The sequence below is a fragment of the Aedes aegypti genome, chromosome 1, assembly GCF_002204515.2.
Source record: "Aedes aegypti strain LVP_AGWG chromosome 1, AaegL5.0 Primary Assembly, whole genome shotgun sequence".
NCBI classification, from domain to species: Eukaryota; Metazoa; Arthropoda; class Insecta; order Diptera; family Culicidae; genus Aedes; species Aedes aegypti.
In genome coordinates, this window is record NC_035107.1 from 121,827,281 (window position 1) to 121,853,444 (window position 26,164).

Sequence of the window (26,164 nt, forward strand, 5' to 3'; positions counted from 1 at the left end):
TTTGCATGGCCGTGTAAAAAATCAGTGCAAAACCAGAATCGGGTGTAATTGGCTTGTTTATAGGGTATGGGCATATTCACAAATTTCAAACGCTGAATGGGGTGGGTGGGTGTCATCACGATGTTACGGCTCATATAAAATTTGTAGAATGTTCATACAAAAATCGTTACGAAGTGGTGGGTGGGTGTCAAAAATGGTCAATTTCAGCGTTATGAAATAAATGAATGAGCCCTATACATTTTCTTCCTTATTCTGAATCTACGTTGAAAATTGAACTAGCATCCAAAGTTCCAGAATTTTTCGTTAGTACACTCAGGCAAATGTACTATTGAAATACCTAAGAACCCCTTAAGAAAATTCGCCACAAGGAATCGGGTTGAAATTCATAAATTTGCCTTATAAAACCAAAATTTGAAAACAAAAAATGTTTCCGCGGCAACCTGGAATCGAATCAAGAACCTTGCGATCAATAGGCCCGTGTGTATACCTCGCGCCTATCGACGCCTTGATGGGGAGTGATGCTGGAACGGTACATAAAGCGCTCGCATTGCAATAATCGTTCCACCTTTCATAAGGCAACATGTATGAATTTCCATAGTCCAGTTCGCTACGTGTATGAAAATCACTTTTGAATCACCCCTCGACAAATTTTACTTCAGGACGAACTGTCATTTATGTAAATTGAAATGTCATTGAGTGAACAGATTGAAATCTTTTTCAATCATTTACAATGAGCCTCTGTACGTGCCATACATTCTTTTGTTCTCTTTCTCGCTCTCTCTCTCTCTCTCTCTCTCTCTCTCTCTCTCTCTCTCTCTCTCTCTCTCTCTCTCTCTCTCTCTCTCTCTCTCTCTCTCTCTCTCTCTCTCTCTCTCTCTCTCTCTCTCTCTCTCTCTCTCTCTCTCTCTCTCTCTCTCTCTCTCTCTCTCTCTCTCTCTCTCTCTCTCTCTCTCTCTCTCTCTCTCTCTCTCTCTCTCTCTCTCTCTCTCTCTCTCTCTCTCTCTCTCTCTCTCTCTCTCTCTCTCTCTCTCTCTCTCTCTCTCTCTCTCTCTCTCTCTCTCTCTCTCTCTCTCTCTCTCTCTCTCTCTCTCTCTCTCTCTCATGGGCAACTTGAAAACAGGGCGCACAGTAAGGGTCTGTCCCATTTGGTGAATTAAATCGAAATCAAACTTAAACTTGACATTTCGAAAATCATTTCCCCTCGGATTTCGATCTGTCAAAAATAAGTCTGCTGCCGAGTAGACTTAAATTTGACAGATTGATAATTTTTCGCTCGGTCAACCGGTCGTGTTTGTTGTTTACTCTGTTTCCGTATACTTTACTGTTTCTACTTTGGCGATTCGAGACCATAATCAGGAAAAGGAGAAGTAATTTGAACGACAGTCCTTCGATTCCAGCTGGAATTGTTTGTTATCAGTATTGTCTCTCTCAGTTCCGTAACAGCAAGTGAAAACAGATTGTTGCTCGAGGGAATGTAAACCCGTAAACACCTTTTGAATGGTTTTATGAGAAGCGGATCAGCGGGAAGGTATTTATTTATACTTATTTTCTTACGTTAGCTCCAACAATATGATTCCTATTTTATAATTACAGCATGAGGACAAGGCGGCTACGGTTGAGATCGATAACGAATCTGCTGGTTGCCTTTGGTTCTTTTATTCTTCCAATCCAAAGAAGCCAACGAATCCATGGTCACGGCTGTGGTGGATGAAGTTTCTAGTGATTCTAATGACCGGCACTCGCTATTTTTTAGGGATTCATCCCGACCATTCCCTAAAACGTGTGGCAGATTATAAAACTGGATGGAATTAACCGAAATATAATATATATGTTGAGAAAATACTATTGTCATTGCCATACACGGAACGGATCTAGTGCAAGTTAATGGAAATTCTGCAGTAACAAATGCCGGTGACAATTATGCGTTTATGGGCAGCATATTACAACTTCGTGGGTGTTACAGCTACATTTTGACTAACATAAATGATCACGACTGAGCTGCCACTATTGGGTAATATGACCGCAGCTTTATGTCTTCATGGGTACGATTAAAAAGCGGGTTTGAATTAAAGCATGCAGGTCTCTGAATGGAGAACTTTTTCTTTTAACGAAAGATGATCCAGCTGAAGACACCGATTTCAGGGCTAGTAGCGAGCCACTTTTTAGTGATTTGGTTATTCTCGACCTGGTCAACTTGTCACTATTCGCAACAAAAAAGTTACTAGTCACGTTTATTACAAAAATGATCACTAACGTCACTATTTTACACAAGTTTACTGAAACATGAAGACAGTAATGATTTTTGTTATTAAAAAAAACTTTTTGATCTCGAAGTCAATACAGGGAGACTTTAGCGTTTCGATAATTGAGGTGATAATCTTGTATACAAATTTATGGCAAAAGGTCTAAAAAAATGCCAGGTTTCTTTGAAAAATGTGTGATGTGCTGGATGTTGTGCTAAATTTCTGAAGGTATTATAATGAGAGTTGGCTAAAATCCAGCAAGTATTGTTGACAGACTTGAGATTTCTTTCGTTCATGCAATTTATTGTCCAATAAATGGATAATCCTTTATAATAGTTTTGTATTTCTTTCTAATTCAACGTCATAATAGCCAAGGAGTGTAATTGGAATCTATGAAACGGTTATTTTTGTGATTGGATTATCCGGAGTGCAAGAATATATCGATACTCCGGATAAACGAGTCAGGCCTGTATATCGTATTTCAGGCACAATGGTAATTCATGTTGTAATGAAGAAATTTACATTTCGAAAAAAAAAAACCAGAACCTATAAGCATGGCTGTGCTTTATAGCTGCGAATGTAACTTAAAATATATTATTTTCCACGATTTTAAATCATTTGTCTTGGAAGTTCCCAAAAGCTTTTAGGTTCAAAATCTGTTTGCGAATCATTTTTACATTAGCTCGTAGGATACACAAGATCAGCCTAGCTATAGCAATGGCTGGTGCAAACAGATATCGTACATAAAGTTGTTTGTTGAGAGGGACTTCAAACTAGTGATCATAAGTTCGTAAATCAAACATAAATTAAAACGGGAAGACGTGATCAAGCATCAACATTTTCATCATCTAGGCTCACGAGACAATGATGGCATTTACAGACCACGCGTTCCTGGAATAAAGCAAATATCGAACATTATTACAGCAGCAGCCATATAAATACATGGTAATTTCAAAATTACTTGCTTGACTTGAGGAGTACAAACTTTTAATGATTCTGAGCTCTTAACAATTGACAAAACAGTGTTTTTTTTTTGCCGAACACAATCTGTGATGGCACCTGTTCGGCAACGTGTGAATTGGACCAGGAGAAAATCATATTTGACAGCTCATCGATTAATTCGAAGGGAGATAATTTTCGAACTGTCAAATTTAAGTGTGAATTATTTTTAATTGCCCAAATGAGACAGACCCTAAATGTCAAACGTTTTATAGCACTTAAAAACCCAATTTCATTTTCCGTGTAAATTCCCTCAATTTTATTTTTTACTGTGTTTCTTTGGTAGCAGAAATGCATTTCTGCATGCAAATCGTTTGACAGATGTTGTTTGTTGATGCAAAATCAGAAAAGTGCATGAAAATGCATTTTTATTTTATTTTTACCGGCATGCAAAACGTTTGGGAAAAAATAGTTGAATAACTTTGTTGGATAATTCTGAAATATCTTTGTAATAATACTGTTAAGTTTGTAAAGCGACTTATTTAATAATGTCACTGTTTGTTGCTGAAATCAAATGCTATGAAGTAAGTCAGAATTCAATAAAATTCTAGTCCAATCTCATGCTGGCTGATTTTTTTTTTTAGAAATTTCAAAAGGATGTGCTGTTGCAAATCTTAAACTCCAAACGTTTGCTAATTGACCATGTCGAAATCCTCGAGGAATGCTATAATGAAATCACACAAAAGGAATCAAGCCATTATCTCACTGCCAGAAAATTAGCCGCTCTCGGTTCGATTCCAGTTGCAATTAGCTTCCTGTCCAGCAAATTCAAAAGCGGATGGCAAAACTCGATTTCCGCTTTGGTTGTCGCTTACGGCACCTGCTATGGAATAAAATGCTTCAACAAATACCGATACCGAGTCCAGATGAAACAGCTGGAAACTTTCATCCATTCGTTGGAACAGTTTGAAACGGCTGTAAGGAAAAATCTGCTCTTCCTGAACGAAAGACAACATTCGCGAGAGATGAAAGATTCGATGGAGAAATCCGGACTGGATTCATTCGTAGGCAACTGTGTAAAAAGTTGCGTTGAAACCATCAAAGCGGTTCACCGCGCTGTGAAGCAATTGGAACAGGATTTTGTATTAACGGAAAGATGGGACAGCTTGTACTCCCCGATTGAGTCGTTGGAAGATTGTGAACTGTTCTCCGAAACCGTCGTTGCAAACGTGAAAAGTCCTAGAGATATAAAAGTAAGTAAAAAGTACTAACATAAAAAATAGATCAAAATATTTCCTTCAATGGCTGATATATGTCTGATCCATTCATTTGCTTAGAAACAAGGAGATACACACTCGATTACCAATGGCTTTTAGGGCGAGACCCAGATATTCAAGAAAAAGCTTCAGTAATTCTTCCAATTTTCTAGTGATTTTTTTCAGAGATTTCTAGTAGAATACTTCCAAGGATTGCCCTAAAATCCCTCGAATTTCTCAGCATTTGTCCAACCATGCTGCCAGGAATTCGTATAGAAATTCCTGCAGCAATTTTTCGTGGAATGCTTAGAAGAAATTTCCAGAATTTGCTCCACGAAATCAATGCGGTCTTCTACACTACTACCTACAGTGATTTCCACAAGGATTACTCTGATGAAAAAAAACTCAGGTACTATACCAATAATTTCTCCAGATACGTCCAATAGTTCGGACGCGTTTGTTAATTGCTCCAGCCCACCTGTGCGCGTTTTCATTTGTGATTAAATTTTTATTACATCAGCTTTTAGTAGCTACAGGTGCCGTGCGCGATATTATTTATAATCGAATCAGTTTTTTTTTGTCACGCGTAATGAGTTGCGAAATTTGTGCTTGCGACACTTCTGTCGACTCGGTCTTGTGGTCATGTGTAGGCTGCCCGCGGAAGTTCCATGCAAACTGCATTGGTGTCACCGTGCAGAGGGGTTCACTGCGGAGGAGAGACAGGAAGGTAGTGGACGTTAACTCTTACGTACTACCATGCTGTGAATCCTGTCAAGAGCTAATTCAGGCGAAATTAGATTTTAACGGACTATTGGAGCAACAAAAAGTTCTCGAAAAACAGCTGAATGCCAATACGGAAGTGATGCACAGACTCTCGCTTCATCAAGAAAAACCCAATGTTGTCCACGAAGCTATCGAAGGTATGGAGATTTTGCTTACTAGCGTAAGAAATGAGCTGGCAGCAATAAATAAAAACAGCAGCTTGGCTGGGAGTGTCGTTGCCATCAAGAATCATATTACCGGTCTTCTTGATACCGCAATAACGGCAACTACTGAAAATATGTACTCCACGCTAAAAACGGTGACATCCGATATATCTACTGACCTGCGCAACATAAACGACGAAATTAGCCATTTAAGTCAATTATCAATTGACACAGCGGCAAGTTGCGCGATGAATTCAAATCCAATGTTGGGGCTGGACATCCTCGATGAATTAAAGTCTTTGTCCGCAAATATATTGACAAACAAAAATACGTCGGCTCCACCATCAATAGAATATCCAAGTTTGGAAGCCGAATTGAATAATAAAATTGCTGAGGTATCAGGATGGCGACTAATTGGAAACAGAAAAGTTTGGAAAGCCGATTGGACGCAATATGACATGCGCCAAAGCTTTCACAAAAGGCAGCAAAATATGGCCGATAAAGCAAAAAAGCGTAGAAAGCGGAGAATCAGGAACGCTAACAAAAATTGTAATAAGAAAAACATTAACAACAACAACGTGAACATTAATCACCATTGCCGTAATAATGTCCCATCCAAAATTCATCACAAAGTAAGCAAACAACAGAATAACAATCACGGAAATTTCGCCTTCAACAATAACCACGAAAGGAGTCATCAACTTCCTCCTGACAGAGAGCTTCTTGCGGCAGCGAAACATCATTTCTCTAGACCGCCAACAAATTATCGACCAACCATGCAGTTTAAAAGAGGAGAAATTTTAAACCCTTATCCGGCGAGGGAGGCGCCCCGGCAGTCCGTTGCAGTACCACCCCCGAACTGGACAACGGAAGGATCTTCAACTGGTGGATCTTGTGAAGCATGTGGTGCATGCCGGCATTCGTGTTTTCTACGGAATTGACGGACCCCTCAGAGGCAGAAAATAATTCAATTCAACCCGGTGAAGCTAATCAGCACTTGGTAACAAATAATAATGACAATTCACCATATGGTTTAACAGACTTAAATAACGAACTACCAATAATTTCTTCTGAAACACAGCCAACTGAAATTTTAATCTATTGTCAGAACTTTAATCGCATGAAAAGTGCTTTTAAAATTAATGAAATTCATAAAAATATATTAAGTTCATCGTACTCAATCATATTGGGTACAGAAACAAGTTGGAATGATGATGTGAAAAGTGAAGAAATTTTTGGTAGCAATTACAACGTATTTCGCAATGATCGTGACTTACTTTTGACACAAAGAAGATCGGGCGGAGGAGTCGTCGTTGCAATATCATCAAATTTCAGTTCTGAAATCATTGATTCACCTAAATTTAAAGAATTTGAGCATGTGTGGGTTAAATCAATTATTGGTAATGAAACTCATATTTTTGTATCAGTTTACTTTCCCCCTGATCAGGCTTGTAAGTCAACATACGAGAGTTTTTTCCTGATAGCAGAAGAAATCATAACTCAACTTCCTCCCGAAAACAAGGTGCATATTTATGGCGATTTCAATCAACGTAATGCAGATTTCATCCCTGATTTTGAAAACGAGAGTATTCTACTCCCTGTTGTTGGCGATAATGAAACTTTGCAATTTATTTTTGACAAAACTGCATCCTTAGGCCTTAATCAAATAAATCACGTAAAAAATAAACAAAACTGTTACCTAGATTTTTTATTGACAAATATGCATGAAGATTTCTGTGTAAGTGAGTCAATTTCACCATTATGGAAAAATGAAGCGTTTCACACGGCAATAGAATATTCTATGTTTATGCATATTTATCATACTCCTCACGAATATGTGTATGAGAATATTTTCGATTATAGTAGAGCCAATTATACTAATATTAGATTAAAATTAGATAACGCAAATTGGCAATCTGTTTTGAGAAATCAAAATAATATTGAATGTGCAATAGAAATCTTTTACAATTCATTGTGGGAAACCATTAGGGAGGAAGTACCTGTTAAGAAGAGACGAAGGAATCACAACTCAAAAAATCCAATTTGGTTCAACAAGCAAATCATAAATTTGAAAAATCGAAAACAAAAAGCTCACAAAGTTTACAGAAGATATAAAAAACCAGACGATTTAGAAAAATATTTGGTTATTTGCGACCAACTCAATTTAGCCATTTCTACAGCACTTACCGAGTACAACATAAAAACTGAAAATGAAATAAAGTCATGTCCAAAGAATTTTTTCAATTACGTTAAAACTAAACTCAAATCGTGCAACTTTCCATCAACAATGACTTTGGATGAAAAAGTAGGAAATAATTCTGAAGATATTTGCAATCTTTTCGCAAAATTTTTTCAAGAAAATTATTCAACATTTTCGGAAAACGATCGAGATTATTCTTACTTTTCACATTTTGCTGACTTTCCGAGTGATGTTGGCGTTAATTCTATAAATGTTCAAGACATTTTGTTTGGTCTTAAAAATTTGGACGCCACTAAAGGATCAGGGCCAGATGAAATTCCACCCGGATTCATTAAAAACTTAGCAACTGAACTCACAACTCCATTATTTTGGTTATTCAATATGTCTCTTCAAACTGGTCAATTTCCAAAGGTATGGAAAAAATCATTCCTTATACCTATATATAAATCAGGTAAGAAATCGGACATTCGAAATTATCGCGGTATTGCTATTATGTCATGTATTCCAAAACTTTTCGAGTCAATTGTAAACAAAAATATGTTTGCCCAAATAAAAAATCGTATAACAAACGCTCAACACGGCTTTTTCAAAGGTCGTTCGACCACTACGAACCTTCTGGAATTTGTAAGTTACTCACTGAGTGCAATGGATAAAGGTTACTTCGTAGAAGCTCTTTACACTGACTTTAGTAAAGCATTTGATAAACTTGACATTCCAATGTTGACTTTCAAGCTTGAAAAAATGGGAATCGAAATGAGTCTCCTAAAGTGGATCAAGTCCTATTTAAACGACCGTCAGCAAATAGTAAAATTCAATGGGAAAAGATCAAATCCAATACATGTTACATCTGGAGTACCTCAAGGCTCACACTTAGGCCCTCTTCTTTTTATTTTATATGTTAATGACGTTTCTTATATTCTAAACAAACTGAGGGTCCTTATATATGCTGACGACATGAAGCTATTTTTAGAAATAAAGAATGATGACGATCATAATGTTTTTAAGAATGAGATACAGATTTTCTACACGTGGTGCTGCAAAAGTTTATTGGAATTGAATATAAAAAAATGTAACCTCATAAGTTATAGCAGAAAACGAACCACACCAAATATGTCTATTGTTTTAGGAAACGAACATGTAAAAAAAATGTGATAAAATAAGAGACTTAGGAGTTATCTTAGACTCAAAACTATCATTTGTAGATCACTATAATGCAATAATTCATAGAGCAGGAAATATGCTCAATTTCATAAAACGATTTGGCCAACACTTCCGTGATCCTTACACATTAAAAATACTTTATGTTGCATATGTAAGATCAATATTAGAATATTGTAGTATTGTTTGGTCACCTTACACAAAAAAAACATGAAGAACGTATAGAATCGATACAAAAGCAGTTTTTATTATACGCACTACGTAATTTAGGCTGGTCAGTACTTCCTCTACCATCATATGAATCACGATGCATGTTTATCAATATGAAATCACTGAAAGTGCGTCGTGATTATGCTATGGTTTCTTTTGTTAACGATATTGTTTCACAGCGCATTGATTCTGCTGATATACTTTCAAAACTGAATTTTTATACTCCAACTCGTCACTTGCGCAATCGTTACTTGTTCACAGTAGGTCATCATCGCACGAACTACGCTAAATTTAGTCCGTTGAATCAGATGATGACTATATATAACCAGCATTGTGAAATCATGATGTTGTGATTGATGTTAACATGTCTCGAACAAAACTGAAAAAATACTTTTTTGATATACAAAACAATAGTAACTGAGGAATGTATTATGAATCGGGTATACTCAACAAATTTATAGTATATAATCAAATAGATATTAAGAACACAATGTAATTTAGAATGGTCTACAAAATGCTTGACGTCAAATAAATAAATAAATAAATAAATAAATGATTTATCTAGAAGATCTTCCAAAAATTCCCACAGGAGTTCTTCTAAGAAGGGGCACCGAAATAAAATAACTAACTCAGCTGATAGTAGCATAAATTCTGACTCAAATATTATCTGCTCAGAAGTTTTATTCATTTCGCTTGGAACACATTTTCTCGTTTTCACTGTATATTTTCATGCAATAGCTCTAATCTCTTAACCAACTTCAATTCAATCCTCAGAGATTCATTCCATAGTCTTTGAATACATTTGTTTAGTAATTTTACCAGGAAACCTCCAGCACTTTCTTCGCCGATCATTTCTGTAACTCTGCCTACCATTTGCATATGCAGGGCTGTTTCAACAGTCGCGAATTTCGCGGATTTGTTCCGCTAGTCGCGAAAATCGCGAGTGAATGAAATACTGTCGTGAAAATCGTGGATTTATCCTGGTAAAATTACTAAACAAATGTATCAAATGTATTTAATACTTATAATAGAATAGCTTATTTATCTAACTTTTCCGAAAACGACATTCTCGTTAAATGAGAAACAAAAAAAGTTAAGTAAAAACAATTGTTCGAGGCTAGTTTAGACTTTTACAATCAAAGAATCAAACTTTTAGAAGCACAAATGAAGAGTTAGACCAAAAGTGTCTTAATCAAAGTTGCTCAAATTAACATTTTTCACAAGTTTTCTGAACAGTGCAATAACACATAATTTCAAACAAAGAAGTTCAATATAAAATAATATCCATGGACCCATGCCCTATGGAGGATCAGGTGGTCATAAATCGAAACAGTTTTATTTCCTAAATTATTTTTGGTTATTTTCTTATTATTACTAACAACATTATTGAGCAAAATCAGAAATTTGAAGATGCTATTTGCTTTAGTTCCTGAGATATATTGCTGTGTGCGTTTCAAATGCAAATTTCAAATGCAGGAACACCAAACGCGATAAGATTTTTCCCAAGAAATGCGATGTCAAAGATAGATTGTCCTTGCTAGGGCGGCGGTGATTTATGTAATCGTTGCTAGGTGTCCTTTGATAGTTTTGTGTTACCGCATTTGGAGAACGTTTAGTCAAGATTTGCATCTCAAATGCAAACAGCAAAACAGTATCAAAATCAAAATTGGATACGAAATTTACATTTTTCGGCGAAAAAAACCTTTTTCTTCAAATGCATTAAACAATTACATATTCCATTAATGCTCTTCATCTAAATACGTTCCCATAAAGGTTGTAACACCGCTAGCGCATGACGGCTCACCATAGTAGCATGTCCGAAAGAACTTGAAACTATTGAGAACCAGAGCTACAGGTCCAAAGCCCTGATAAAGGTGGATGGTTGTGTTGGCTATGACCGTGGTCATCATGTAAAGAACAAACGGACAATGCTGTATCGTGTCAGAACCGAGGACGCAGCCCCTCTAGCACGATGTAGGTAGCGCAACCCTAGTTAGGTGGCCTATAGAAGACACTTCACCAACCCAGAAAGGCAAAAGTAGAACAAACGGATTGATTTTACGGCAACAAACCCGGCAACGAATAAAGGACCTTATCCACGAAGCTGTGACAACAACGGCGCGGGAAGTGATTGGCATTGGTCAATGACGAAGACGAAACGACTGGTTCGATGAAGAGTGCCAGAGAGTGACAGACATGCCGAATGTCGCCAGAAGCAGTATGCTTGTGGCCGGTACCCGACAGAACAGAGAGCGGTACAGGGCCAGAGTTGCTCGCTGTCACTATCAACGCTTAAAATTTGCTGATTTGTACAGGCCGACTGCGATACAATTCGGATCAATTTACATCATATCAATATCATGCTGTCTACTCCATCACAAGTGCAATGATGGCGATAGACTATGGATATCACTGATGGGTTAAGTTTAGCCTTAAATTAACCAGTTAAAATGGCAATTTATCAGTACGATATTTTTGACAGTGTTGCAGATAGGCTGAAACTATTTGTTGGTCACTGAAAAACAGTAATAGCATGGATAATTACCACGTGATCACTTATTCCGCAGTGATTATGATCTAGAGTGCGTTGTCGCATCACTGCTGTTGGTTGTCAAATCAAAATGATATTGATAGCTCGCAAGTGATAGCGATAGTTTTAGACCATCAGCCATCAGCTGATATGATTGATATTAAGCAACTCTGTACAGGGCAGCGAGAGCCGAAGCAAAGCGAATCCAACGCAGAAAGAAAAGGCAGCACGAAGAAAGTGTGGTAGCTGAAGCTCAAGAAAGCATGAACCGGAATGATATGCGGAGATTCTATGCAACGGTCAATGGTGCGCGGCACAATACCGTACCAGTGCCCGCCATGTGCAATGATCGAGAAGGGAATTTGCTGACCGATAAAACGGCGGTGGCTGCCAGGTGGAAGAAGCACTTTCAGCAATTGTTGAACGGTGAAAATGGAAATGTTACGACAAACAGGATGAACATTGATGATGACGATTTAGCTGTGAACCCCCCGACCATAGGAGAGGTTAAAAATGCTATCAGAGAGCTGAATGACTGTAAGGCTGCTGGGAAAGACGAGATCCCGGTCGAGCTTCTCAAGTACGGAAGTGAGCATCTACAAGAATGGGCACAGACTGGAGTGTGCCAATTACAGTGGAATTACCCTGCTGAATTCGGCGTACAAAATTCTGTCGCGCATCCTGTTCAAAAGACTGAGACCGCACGAGGAGTTCTTCGTCGGCGAATACCAAGGTGGTTTTCGTGAGGGCCGTTCGACAACGGGCCTAAACATCTGCGAATGATCCTAGATAAATTTCGGGAGTATAAGATTTCAAGGCGGCGTACGACTCAGTGAAAAGAAATGAGCTGTGGCAGATATCGTCTGAACATGGTTTTCCGGCGAAACTAATTAAGCTGATACGTGCCACGCTGGATGGTTCGAAAACAAGTGTTCGGATCGCAGATGAGGTGTCAACTTCGTTCGTGACGTTAGACGGGTTGAAGCAGGGAGACGCACTTTCGAATTTACTGTTCAACTTTGCACTCGAGGGTGCTATTAGGAGATCTGGCGTGCAGAGAAATGGCACTATTATCACAAGGTCGCACATGCTCTGAAGAGGGATACAGTGAGGATAGGCCTGACCATTAATTCTACCAAAACGAAGTACATGGTTGCAGGTAGAGATAGAGTCAGGCTTGGTGGTGTAGCTGCTGAGGTAGTGTTTAATGGAGATGTGATTGAAGTTGTTGAAGAATTTGTGTTCGCGTCAACGCGAAGTTTCCTATGAGTTTGCCTATGAGTCTTTCCCACCCCTGTCCCTACTAATCTCGAGCCGCCGCGAGTAAAATACTCTCATCTCGACAACTAACAACCATCCCAAATAACCCACACACACGCACCACGTCGTTAGTTTTGCTTCCCCTTTCCATCCTTCCGAGCGACATGATCGAATATGTACCTGTACGCAGTCAAGCCGACCAACCATCCATCCCAGCTATGTATTGCGTGAAGACACCCGCCCGAGCATCGTTCGCTCAGTAATACATAGCATGCAGTGGAAATTTCCACCATCGTCCCCACACCGCTGCGCATGCAAAGTTGTTTTTACCTGCAGCCTATTTAAGAAGATTGTATGCGCAAGATTCAATTCAGTTTTATTTTCAACCACCGATCTGTAACCAACTAGAAGAGAAATACAGTAGTTGAGTTTAGTAAAGTTACCAAACCGCCTTTCCATCCACCAGTGGAAACCAAAATAGCCTTTTTAAAGGCTAGAGTTGCTAAGAGCCCCCTCCAGTCGAGCTATCGGTCCTGTGCCCTGTTGCTCCCGGCAACAGGTTGACGGACGATCATCCGATCGTGCCGTTCCCGCTCACCCGAGCAAAAATCCCAGTTGTATGCCGCAACATTTGGTCCAATCGAACCGGATAGAGGATCCTGTTCCGAGGAAGCTGCAACCGCAGCCGTGTGTGTGTCGTCAATCAGCCGATTGAGACAAATCCTTCCCAATTGCTATCGCCGATAGCAATCAGCATTCCTACCGAGAGGTTTGCTGTTGTTCCTGCCCCGGTAGCTCGACCCAACAGTGTTTAGAAAGAATATTCCCGGTTTCCATTGGCGGAGAGGAAACGAAATTCCCCTAGAGAAGTGATTAGTGCCAGTGAAAAAGTTTCGAGTCCACCAATCCGAAAGTGATTTGCGCGCGTGTGAAAAAGTCACAAAGTCCGAATCCTTCCACCCGAAAGTAATCCGCGCGCGTGTGAAATTGTTCCTGCTCCGAAATGGCCGAAGTGAAAAGGCTATTCGCCGAACGTAGCCTCGTCGAGGAAAAAGTGCTACAGCTCCAGGAGAAACTAAATGCGAGAGATGGTGCAATTCGACCCAGTTTGGCACGAGTGAAACAATACGACAACGAACTGCAGTGCTATTACAAGAAGTACCAGAGAGTGTATGGCGAGTTGCTGTCTGCATTCCCAGCCGAAAGGTTTGCAGAGTTGGATGCAGATTGCGAGCGCTTCGAGGAAATCCATTTCGATGCCTGCGTATTGGTGGAAACCTTTTTGCTTTCCTTTCCGACCACCGATAACAGGTATCAGCACAGCCGAGCGCCGCCATCCAACTATTTTACTGCGCCACGCTGGCGTAGCCGATCCCCGAGCCCAACGACGGAACAAGCCGTTCCGATTCCAGACGTGATGAAGCAGCCAAACACGTCGCCACCGAGAGTGCATTCCCCGGAGAAGCAACTGTTCCCAGCCCTAGCCAACGAGGTGAAGGTGAGTTCGAGTCCCATCAACCCAATCCTGTTCGTGCAGCCACCAAGCGCTGAACATTTTGCCAAGAAGCTGAATCCTGTGTGTGGACCAGCCCTGGTCCGTTCCGAGGGTGATCTCGCCGAGGTCATCCAGTGCAAGTCGGCACCCACGCCGATTGTTCCGCCTTCTGATGTTCCACCACTTTAGAAGTTCCCCCGAAAAGAGAGAGTGCCAAGCGCTAAAGCTTCTGCCATGAATCCTGTGTGTGGACCAGCCCTGGCCCGTTCCGAGGGTGATCTCGCCGAGGTCATCAAGTCGACATCGGCACCCACGCCGATTGTACCGCCTTCTGATGTTCCAACACTCCAGAAGTGCTCCCGTGAAGAAGAAGCAATCCAACGAGAAGAAGTGCCTACCCAATATGAGCAACCCGCCCATCGAGAAGAAGATTCCACCCACCGTGGAAAAGTGCCAACGAGGTGTGAAGAGGTGACAACCGTTGCCTACCAAGACGAGTCGAACCATCCGTGCAACAAGCAGAATGAGCATTCTGCTAATCCAACAAAGACGACCCCAGAGGAATTCCACGTCGGCAATGAGTCAACCCAATTTGTCGACAACATGAGCAACATTCCATCCTGTGAAGCGACGAACCCGATTCCAGTTCCAATCAATCTGGTTGGAATCTATCCGAAGCCGACGCCGTCCCAGAGAGCTGCCGGATGTGGTGCGTTACCGAAGACGTTCCTTATGCCACACGGTTTTCATCCACCGCCCAGGTTGCCATCGATGCCAACTGACGTGCTTCCAGTGCCCAAGAATCCAGCAACAAGTTCTCAGTCGTTCCAGTGCGCAATCGGTTCCCGTCCGGTGCTCCAGCGGTTCCCTTGTGTGGGTGGATTCCGCACAATTCCCATCAAGTTCCCGAGAGCGATCGGATTGTGTCTGGTCGTGATACGATTCCCATGTAGGACCAGATTCGGTCCAGTGTCGAGACTGTCATCCCGTTTGGCCGGATTCCATCCAACGCCGCAGCGATTCCCGTGTGTGGCCGGATCCATTCCGGCATTGAAGTATTCCTCCAGCCTGACCAGATCCAATTCAGTAGAGAAGCCTTTCCAACGTGTGTTCCCGGATGTGGCCGGATTCCTTCCGGTAATGAAGCAGCCGTCCAGTGTGATGGGATACCAGCCGGTGTCCCAAAGATTTCCATCTGCAAGCGTGTTCCATTTGGTGGCCAAAAAGTTCCAGTGTGTGGCCAGAATTCATTCGATTCGTGAGCAGCCATCTTCTGCGACCGGACCACGTTCGGTTCTGAAACGATTCCCGCCCAGTGTCGAATCCTATCCGGCACCAGAGAAGCCTCCAGATGTGACCGGTATCCCTCCTCCGGACTCCAAACCTCCAGATGTGACCGGTATCCCTCCTCCGGTTCCGAAGCCACCAGATGTGACCGGTATTCCTCCTACGGTTCCCAAGTCGTTTCGGTTGCCAATCGAAATGTATCCAATGCTGATGTTCCTGCTGCCGATCGGTATCCTTCCGGTATCGAAGCTAGTCCTGCCGTCCATCGAAAGACCTGCGAGTTTCAAGCCGACTCGGATGTCAGCCGGCATCCCTCCAATCAGCAAGCCACAGAAGATGAGCGAGATGTGTCCAGCGAAGCATCCGTGTCCAGTGTCAACCGGAAGCCATTCGGTATCCAAGTGGTTGCGGTGTCCAACCACGATTCCACCGATAGCGAGGTCAATCCCGACGATAGCCGGAATCCATCCGGCGAAAGAGCCAAACCCGATGCCCACCGGAAAACGTCCGGTAGTGAGAGAAGTCCCGAATCAGAGATCGACCCAGAAGATGATTCCGCTGGTCGAACCGACTGGTTCTTCCAAGCAACCCCATACCAAGTCCAGGCCGGAGAAACCACCACATAAAGCCCCCTCCTGTCGAGCTATCTGTGCCCTGTTGCTCCCGGCAACAGGTTGGCGGACGATCAACCGATCGTTCCGTTCCCGCTCATCCGAGCAGAAGTCCCAGTTGCACGCCGCAACAATTTGTTTACCCTGGAACACTTGTGACATGTGACAACGACGTTTCCCGCGAAGTGAAAAGACGCGTTGCGGCTGCGAATGGGGCCTTTTACGGACTACGTAACCAGCTTAGGTCCCGCAGTTTTCAAACGGAAACAAAATTCGCCCTGTATAAAACATGATTCTTCCGGTGGCTCTCTACGGGCGCGAATCGTGGACGTTGAAAAAGTCACACCGGAAAGCTGTTTTCGAGCGTGAAGTGCTGCGGACAATACTCGGTGGGAAACTCGAAAATGGTGTGTGGCGCAGACGCATGAATCACGTGTTGTATCAAGTGTACAAAGATGCGAATATTACCAAGCGTGTAAAATACGGCAGACTTCAGTGGGCTGGTTACTTAGTGCAAATTTAGCAGGGAACCAGGTAGAGGTCGGCGGCTTCGGGGAAGACCACGAAAACGCTGGCTGTTCGCAGTGGTAGAGGACCTGGCGACCCTAAACGTTCGGGGCAACTGGAGAAGTTTCGCCCAAGACCGACGAAGACGGAGCTCTACAATACGCCCGGCAATGGCGTGACGCTACGTTATAGCCATCAAGGTATCAAGGTAGGTAGGTTACTTGTTTATTCATAACCACGACCACGACCATGGTACTCCATTTAATATCTAAAGGAAAAATCAAAATAAATCATATGGAGAATGTTGAAAATTCTTTTCAACATATTTGTTTCAATGGGTTACATGCATGCCCTGATTCGCTACTCGCCACATAGTAACGCACATGCGCTAGTGTCTATGCACGAAAAATCGCTAAAAGATAACGCATAAAATATTTGTATTGCGAATTGCATCTAACGAATTATTTCTCAATATTGGGAACTATTTTCGAAAAAATATTTGGTACCGGTTATGCGTACTGATGATGCCAGGCGTGACCAAATATTTTTTCGATTAAAGCTTTCATTTACGAAATATTTGAAGTTAGATTCTTTTCCCTATACAAAATAAAACGAGAACTGCTGATCAACTGTGGACAAAAGCAAAACAGGTAATCCATTGATTTGTATGATTGATGGAAAAGTATTAACATATATTACCGGAACAACATCAATGATGAATTGTCCAATTTGCCGAGCAACACCAAATTGTATGTCAATCGAAGAAAAATATAAAGAAGGTTTTTCTTCAAAAGTTGTAGCCTTGAACTGCGGAAATTCTCCTTTACATGCATGGTTAAGATTTTTCGAATTCTTACTACACATTTCATATATAATTGACTTTAAAGAATGGAAAGTTACTTAATTATCTAAAGACAAATATGATACGAGAAAACAACTTAAAAAAAACTTGAAAAAAGTTAGGACCCACCGTGCAAGAAAACGATCCAGAGTGGCCAATTTGCATAAGGTTTTTCTTCGCGCTTTGCATGAATCAGATCCATTTGGGTAACAAAACGAAAACATAAAATGTTCGCTGTAGAATATTAAGTTATAGAATAAATTCTTTGAAGGAATCTTAAGTAAAGTTTCTGGGGTAATATGTTAAAGTATTTTTCCTGTGGAAATAACACTTCCCTGGGTAATTTCAGCAAAAGTCGTCTTTGGATGATTTGCTGAAGAATTTTCAGACGAAATATCTGTAGTAATTTCTGGGATGATCATTGGAAAAAAATCAGATTGATTGTTTAAAATAGCTCAAACATTTTTTTTTGGATCACGTGAAAATACAAAAAAAAACTGTTAAAAATAACTTTGGAGTCTGGTCGGATTATTTGAAAAACATCTTGAAAACTCTTGCCTCCTGATTCATGTTTGGTTTCTTTTTTTTTTTCTTGATTTCTATTTGGTCTCTTTTTGATCTTATTTTTCAAGCTTAAGGTCTCCGAAGTTCCTATTTTAAGACACTTATAAGCGGTTTCTTCACCATCGCTTATGTCTTAAACCAGGTATAATCGTATGGGTAAACGGCTAAAGCGAAGGTGAAGAAATCAGCCCTCAGTCGTAGGTAAACGAACATGTCGACGACCTCGAATTTATTCTCGTTTATTGTCAAGCTGCTTCTTAGAAAAAATCCTGTCACGTTCAGCTCCGCCAACTAGCACGAACGTCTTTGACGCATTCACCATCGATTCGACTCTTGTTGCAATCTTTTCAAATGCCAGGCCGAAAATTATCATATCATCGGCGAAGCAAACAAATTGTATGGATCTCGTGCAAACAAATTGACTGAATCGTACCCCGTCTGTGAAACCCGGCTCATCGCATTACACGTAGTGCAATATTGAACAACAGGCACTTAAGACCATCAGCTTGTCTTAGTCCCTGGCGGGATTTAAACGATTAATGTTAGTCTGAAATCTTAATTCAATTTGACACACCTTTCATCGTCCAGGTTTATGTTTGTTTCTTTTTATTTACTTGATTTGTGTTTGGACTCTTTCCGTATTTGTTTTTAGATCCTGACTGATCTTCTTTTTGAACTTATTGTTCATCAATTTTGTGAGCATCCCGGCAAAGCTGTTCTCGTCCATGATTTTCCATAGCTTTACGCAGTCGATACTGTCTTGTGCCGTCTTGAAATCGTTGAAAAGATGATGCGTTGAGACCTCGACATTTTTGAAGGATATATCACACAAGAACTGGTAGCAGGTTTCTTTTTAGATGCTTGGTCTCTAACGGAAAGTTTTTAAATTTTAAGTAAAAAGGTATCAGAAGTCACATTTATACTTATTCGACCTGCAGTGAATATTGCTGATAAATTCTAGAGGTTCCAGAGAATGCTTCAGACCGTTACGTGACTATTTCAAAGGTTTCAGAAATTAGATGAATTCCTCGAAAAAAAAGCTTCAGTAATTCTCCTAGTGATTACTAGGAGTCTTCTTTTTAAGAAATTCGTTTAGGGATTCTTCCAATGAGATCTACAAGAATTCCTAAGCCAATTTATTTTTCAAGTTTTTCTTCTTGGCACTTCCGTACGGACTTTTCAAAGAATTCCATCTACATTTACTTTCGGAATTGAACCAAAAATTCCTCCAGAGATTATTCGAGGAAATACTTTTTCAGAAATTCTTTAATAAATTCGACCTGGAATTCCTTATGAGGTTTTTCCATCAATATCTCTAGACATTTCTTCAACATTGCATTTAAGAAATACTCATGCAGTTATTACAAACAATTTCTCGAGTAATTTCTCAAGCAAAATTCTCATGGCTTATTCAAAAGTTTAATTGAGATTTCACATCAGCTAATAATACTACAGCAAGTATAACAGTAATTCCTCCGATCATTCATCACAATTTTATCAGGGATCCCATCCGATAATTTTCGAGGAATTGCTTTAGAATTTGATCAAGTTTTATTACTTCAGGGTTTCTTTCTAAAATGCATTCTGTTTTTTTTTTTGTTTTTAATTTCTTCAATAAGCTCTGAAATAAATCCTTGGCATTTTTCTGAAGGCATCTCTGAAAAAAATCTTTGAAGACTTCCTTGAGAAAAAGTGAATTGCAAACTTTAAGCAAATAAAAAAAGATAATGAAAAAATGCATCTAGTAATACAAGCAACTATACTTGTCATAATGTCATGAGGAATTTCTAAAAATATTCTTAGAGAAATGTTTGGAAAGATTTTCTGAGAAATAAAAAGCATATCTCCTAAATCCTGTTAGGTTCCTCTTTGTTTTCCGGTTTCATTTTGGTTCCTGTTTGGATTCTGTTTGGTCTATTTTTATGCAAGAGGTCTCTAAGGTTCCTATTTGTCTTAACTTGGTCCATGTCTTAACTTAGTCCATGTGTTCTTCAATCGTACAAGGCGATAAGTTCATAGTTAAGTGCCCATCAGGTAATTTTTTTTAATGTTTCTTTTATTAAGGAAATGTCTCTTACTCTTAGATTAAGATTCAATGTATATATTGTAGAGTATCCTGTTTTGGCCACAGGACTTTGGTTCTATTTTTAGACCAGTTTTAATTCATTCCGTGCTGAAAAAAAGTTAGTGATCTTCCCAAGGTTGAATCATTAAATTGACATTTTTTATGTTGGTACTGTAAATATTGAACAATCTTTTAGGTAAATCTCTTAATATTTGAACTTATTTTTCAGGATTACTACAACGTATTTGCCTACATGCAATCTCAGTTACTAACGCGTCTTGCTCTGGCTGTTACTTGTGGGCTGTCAGCCATGGGTCGTTGCGGTCTGTCGGAACTTGGTGCAAAACTAGATGATCAAACAGTCCTATGTTTGTCTCAGTTTAACACGATTGTTGATCCCAATCGAAAACGAGCTCCTCGCATAGTAGTAGAGTCGCTTTCGCCTGAACTATCTCACCTGCGAACACTGACAATGAGTTTATCCGCCAAGCTTTACAGTACCGTCCATCGATACAATGAAATCGAAAAGATTTTGGATGAAACAGTAACGGATTTAGTCAAGAGCAAAAGTTCGAACCAGACACAAGACCAACTAGCATTATCCATGGAAGAAGTCATCAATGATTTAGGTGCTTCGGCTGACGAATGTCAACGACTGTTGATCACATGGAAGAAGCTGTTCAATAAAGATGATAGTGACACGCAGCTAGAAATTGATGCCAGATTCAAAGAAGGTGCAGAGCCAGCCCTGGATATGATGCCTAATGAAGATCGAGTATTTAGCGAGCAAGACAAACCCTGTATCAAAGACGAATTCTTCGCGGTGGATGGAACCGATACCGCGCGGGTGGAAGAAGATGACCGAAGATCATCGAACTCGATCGATGATCTGGAAAGCATCAACGCAAAAATTATAAAACGACACTTCAAACCAGTCCTGGTGCAGTTGCGAGAACGTATCGTGCCTATAAGTGTCGAATTCAAAGAACGCGAAAAGCGTGCGTTGAGAGACAAGGGAATCGATGTCGTTGATTCAGACGAGGAACCAAGTGCCGATGAGGAAAGCCCAAACCTGCCGAGAAGAACGGTTTACAGTAGTGATTCGGAGGACGACCAAGGACGGGATGAGCGGGAGGCAATTAAGCTCCAGAGAAGTGTTCAACGTTACGAAGATATGCGTGGTTTCTTGGCCAATAAAGAGCAGTTTAATATCTTTGGATTGAAACCGGTGACAAGCATGGTTGAGGAAGAAGTTCTTGAATAAATTTCAATATGTTTCTACCCAAGTTTGTTCAGTCCATTTTCAATTAAGGTACCGTGGGGCAAGTGGGTAATGGAATTTGCATAGTTGAGATTCTTCAAATTCTAGAGACTTTAAATTGAAACAAATGAGGTCGTGTATATTTTTTAGCTCGACTCCCACCAAATATAAGCAGCATGCTGAAATTGATTTTTATGAAAAATTGAAGAAAAAAATACAGAAATTTTTTTTTTGAAAATGTCTCTTTACTTTTCACTTGCCCCAAAAGTGGGGCAAGTGAAAAGTTTACCGTTTTGAACAATAAATTCAAAAACAAACAGTTATATTCACGATTTCTATTAGCTTTAACATTTATTAAGGCTTCCCAATGAACAATGACATAAGTAACATGCAAAAAAAAAGAAAATGTTATTCTTTTCACTTGAATTTTCTTCTGTTCAGTTATGTTAGTTGAAATGATTCGACAACATTATAACTGCAACATTTCCAATGTTAGTTCTTACATTATAGGACAGCAATTGCATTTCTGCTCTGTAGCATTTCAACCGCTCGTTATTTGTTTTTAAGAAAGTCGGATATGACGTCGGATAACCCTTCGGGAGAAATCAAACGGAATCCTTCAATAACGTATTTAGAATCTTTTTATGTGGATAGACCTATACCCCATTTTTATGTTTTAAACTAGCTTTACAAAGACATTCCACGAGATTTCCGTGTGTTCTCTAATATTGCAACTCGTCAGTCAACGTCTTCCTTTTAATTGGCTGCCCGAAGTAGACATATTAATATTGTAATGTTTGGCAACATCTTTTAGAGAAATTCCATGATTTCTAATAGCGTTTAATCTCGATGATTACGATGACGGAGCGTTGATCGTTAACGCTTGAGTATAGTGTTTGCGAACCATGTTTACTTATGGCTACTTAAAGAGAAAACACAAATTCAATCTCTAATGATAAACTTTTCACTTGCCCCACCTGATAAGAAAATTGACGGTGCTTAAATTTAGTTATTTTTAGGTCTACGTCGAATTAATTCTAAAACTTTTTTTATTGCAGTTTGAAACTGTCACAGAGGACAACTAAAAAGTGATACAGGAAATTATTTTCCGCCACTTTTTTCCACTGAAAATATTAAAATAAGATTGTACGCCGCCAATATTTTACGGAGTAACAGGTTAACAATTTTTCGCTCTATTATACAATAATGGCTGAAAAATCTCAGAAATCTCTTACCTATCGTAATGTTCTCAATGGCCTCAAAGGTTTACGCATGAGTTTAAAACGTTAATTCACATATTCAGTAAAATATATCAATTGTTTTCACTTACCCCATTTGCCCACTTGCCCAGCGGTACCTTATCATTTTATGTTTCAATATGTGCGAACAACAGTGGGGGTCCGATTTTGCCAACTTCTCGATGGAAAAAAGAGGCTGGTCTAATTCGACCACGACGCCAAGCCTTTCTCATAGAGGACGTTAGCCAAAAAGAATCATACATACATCTAATCTAATATCTTCCATAGCTTTACAGGTCAATACTGTCGTATGTCGCCATGATATCGATGAACAGGTGTGATGTAGGGACCTGGTACTTACGGTATTTCTGGAGGATTTGCCGCACGGGAAAAATCTGGTCCGTTGTCGATCGGCCCTCGATGAAACCTGCTTGGTAACTTCCCACGAACTCGTTTTGATAGGGGAAGGAAATGTTGATGTAACACTTAAACTAAGTATGCTGTTTCGCTCAAGAAAAGTAAAGAATTTCCTAAACTGAATGGGTCAGAGAGCCCCCTTTGAAGTTACATTTCTTCTCAACTACGTTCTGCGATAAGAAAAATGTGATTTTCTGGACCATTTCTGGGAAGAAATTTCCTACGCATCGAGATAGGCCATTCCTTTCCTTGTAAGTAGCAAACCAGCCTTTACTTAATGAGAGGCCACCGACTCAGCGGCGCCCTTATAAGTGCTACGGAGTTTGGGGTTGGGAAAGGTATTAGGTCAGGATTCGCCTGAAAAGCTGGTGATGGACCCAGAGCATTTGATGTTTAACTGTTTTAGATTTAATCTTTTGAATGCCGACAATCAAAACAATGAAGCAATGCGCTATTCACAGCCTCCTGACACCGCCTATACAACCCCATTGAGAAATAACGAGCAAACATCTCTGGTTCCTACTGGGAAGTGGTTCCCACTGAGAGCTCAATGTTTGTAAACAAATAACCGTTTGAGGAATAACAATCGATGATGGCGAAATCTTTTTCTCCGAAAAAAATCTTTTCCCGCATAACAACAGCTATTCGAACAAGCAAACGGTTGCAAACTATTGGATTGCAGTACAGCATTTGGGTCGATTTGGGTTGATGTGATTAGCTAGAAACACATTTTAGTATTGGAGGAAAAATTCCCTAATAAGATTAGGCCAATGTACGTTGTTGCTCTTGAGTTTGATGCTGACCACGAGAACATGGCTGCCTAGCACCGGGTTGGCTATTCACAGTATGGACAATATTGTTTCCCGTAAAAACAAATAAATGAAAGATATTAGCTCGCGTCAAACGGTAGTGACATTATGCTCGGTAAAAAAATGCAGAATCGATCCCTCCAGGGTCATCAATTTCATAAAAATACATACACTCCCGTGCATAAGTTTGGGTTCACCCCCTAAAAAACATGCAAAAGTGTTCAGTCCATATCTCTGTGATTACACGTCCAATTCAAACTCTTTAAGCCGCATTCCAAAGGCAAAGAGTTATTCTTACTTTGTATGTATTTTTTCAAAAACATTCTTTGAACTTTGTATACTAAATATGTACTTAAAATTGTGACATTTTTCAAAAAACACACTGAAAAATCATATTTGATTTCCTCAGCATTGAATCGACCAAAATTTTAAAACAAGGTGTCTTTAGAATCGCAATCTTATATTCTTTGAAGAGCACTCATGAAATTTTTGCGGACAAATCTGAAAAGTATTCAAAATCAATGAAACAGTCAGTCAAGTCATCGTGCAAAAGTTTGGGTTCACCCCTCAGTGGGCAAAAGTTTGGGTTCACCTGAACTTACATAAATCTGTGAAATCTCAAACCAATCATGTACGCGCCATTATTTGCACTCAAAAAAGCTTTAAACTATTAAAATCGGTTGAAAAATGGCAGAGATATTGACAAAAATGATATGCGTGTGGCTCAGATGAACCCAAACTTTTGCACGATTCGGATCATACTGAGGGGTGAACCCAAACTTTTGCACGATGACTTGACTGACTGTTTTATTGATTTTGAATACTTTCCAGATTTTTCCGCCAAAATTCCGTGGGGTCTCTTCAAAGAATATAAGATTACGATTCTAATGACACTTTGATTTAAAATTTTGGTCGACCCAATGCTGAGGAAATTAGATATGATTTTTCAGTGTGTTTTTTGAAAAATGTTACAACTTTAAGTATAAATTTAGTATACAAAATTAAAAAAAAATGTTTTTGGAAAAATACATACAAAGTAAGAATAACTCTTTGCCTTTCGAATGCGGCTTAAAGAGTTTGAATTGGACTTGTAATCACAGAGATATGGACAGAACACTTTTGTATGTTTTTGAGGGGGTGAACCCAAACTTTTGCACGGGAGTGTACATTCTAAAGCTAAGTATGCTGTTTTGCTCAAGAAAAGCAAAGGAATTCCTTGAATGAATGGGCCAAGAAATTTCCTACAGAGAGCCCCGTTTGAAATGACATTTCTTCTCAACTGCGTACTGTGATCAGAAAAATGTGATTTTTTGGACCATTTCTGGGAAGAAATTTTCCACGCATCGAGATAGGCGATTCCTTTTCTTGTCAGTAGCAAACCAGCCTTAAACCACTTCATCTAATATTAGGGATCGTTCAAATATTACGTAACGCGATAGGGGGAGGGAGGGGGTCTTACATAGTGTTACGGTCCATACAAAAATTTAAAATTTTCCATACAAAAGCTGTTACGTGGGGGAGGGAGGGGGTCTAAAATTGGCAAATTTTGCGTTACGTAATATTTGAATGAACCCTTATCCACTATCACTTTCATATAAATAAATATCTTCTACTATTCTTCCATAAACCATAGGGCTAACGCTCCCTTAGTGAAGGTAGTTGTGTTTTGGCAAGTTTCGCACTAACTAATGATTATGTGATATTTTTCTATTATGTACGATGCAAAAATGATACAAGTAATCGAATAATATTTATGAAATGTAACCGTAAAACTAATAAATCCGAATTTTTTGCCTAAATTTTTGCTTGTTTGTACCTATAGTGGTGCACCAGTACCCATAGTGGAGGGTCCCATAAGATATCAATGGTTTGCGCCACTAAAGGAACCATTCTTAAAACATAACTCCGCTAAAGGAACAGTGTTCTTATTATTGGTGCAAGTATTTTTGCAGGAAAATTTCAAATGAATCGTGATTTTAATACATTTGAATGATAGAAGGATTTGAGATCTATCGAATAATGCGTTAAAATCATATATTTTATGATTTTATCACCATATTTTAGCAGTTTTCCCTTAGGTGCACTACTAATGGTACACTTGCCCTGTCCAATGTTCGTAACACACAGTCCAAACGGGAAACTTCAAATTTGATAGCAGTATTTGAAACAAATTTTCACAGAATTCACAATCAAAAACTGTCCGGGTGGCGTAGTACCGGCCTAACCCCCAGCGGAATCGCAGAAAAATATCACGCAGAAAGCGAAAAAACGTGACGAGTAGATGAAAACCCGCGTCCGCTCGCGGCGAGGCCTACTGCGTTTTTCATATCTTAATTGTTATTTGTCG

The 26,164-nt window shown here is 39.8% G+C and overlaps 1 protein-coding gene across 1 annotated transcript; it reads left to right on the plus strand.

The window, feature by feature from the left end:
- The first annotated feature begins 3,560 nt into the window (after nt 1–3,560).
- On the plus strand, nt 3,561–21,387 carry LOC5567052. Its single transcript, XM_021846672.1, has 3 exons — nt 3,561–3,766; nt 3,827–4,435; nt 20,322–21,387. Exons 1-3 carry the CDS (start codon nt 3,731–3,733, stop codon nt 21,354–21,356), a joined length of 1,680 nt encoding a protein of 559 aa, XP_021702364.1. The 5' UTR covers nt 3,561–3,730; the 3' UTR covers nt 21,357–21,387.
- The last annotated feature ends 4,777 nt before the right edge of the window (nt 21,388–26,164 follow it).

What these genes read in the sequence shown, in the direction of transcription:
- LOC5567052 (XM_021846672.1), top strand. Translation starts at nt 3,731, where the DNA reads ATGTCACTGTTTGTTGCTGAAATCAAATGCTATGAA. An exon ending in CTGAAATCAAATGCTATGAA is followed by an intron (nt 3,767 to 3,826) that starts GTAAGTCAGAAT and finishes TTTTTTTTTTAG; the next exon opens with AAATTTCAAAAGGATGTGCT. An exon ending in AAAGTCCTAGAGATATAAAA is followed by an intron (nt 4,436 to 20,321) that starts GTAAGTAAAAAG and finishes CTTATTTTTCAG; the next exon opens with GATTACTACAACGTATTTGC.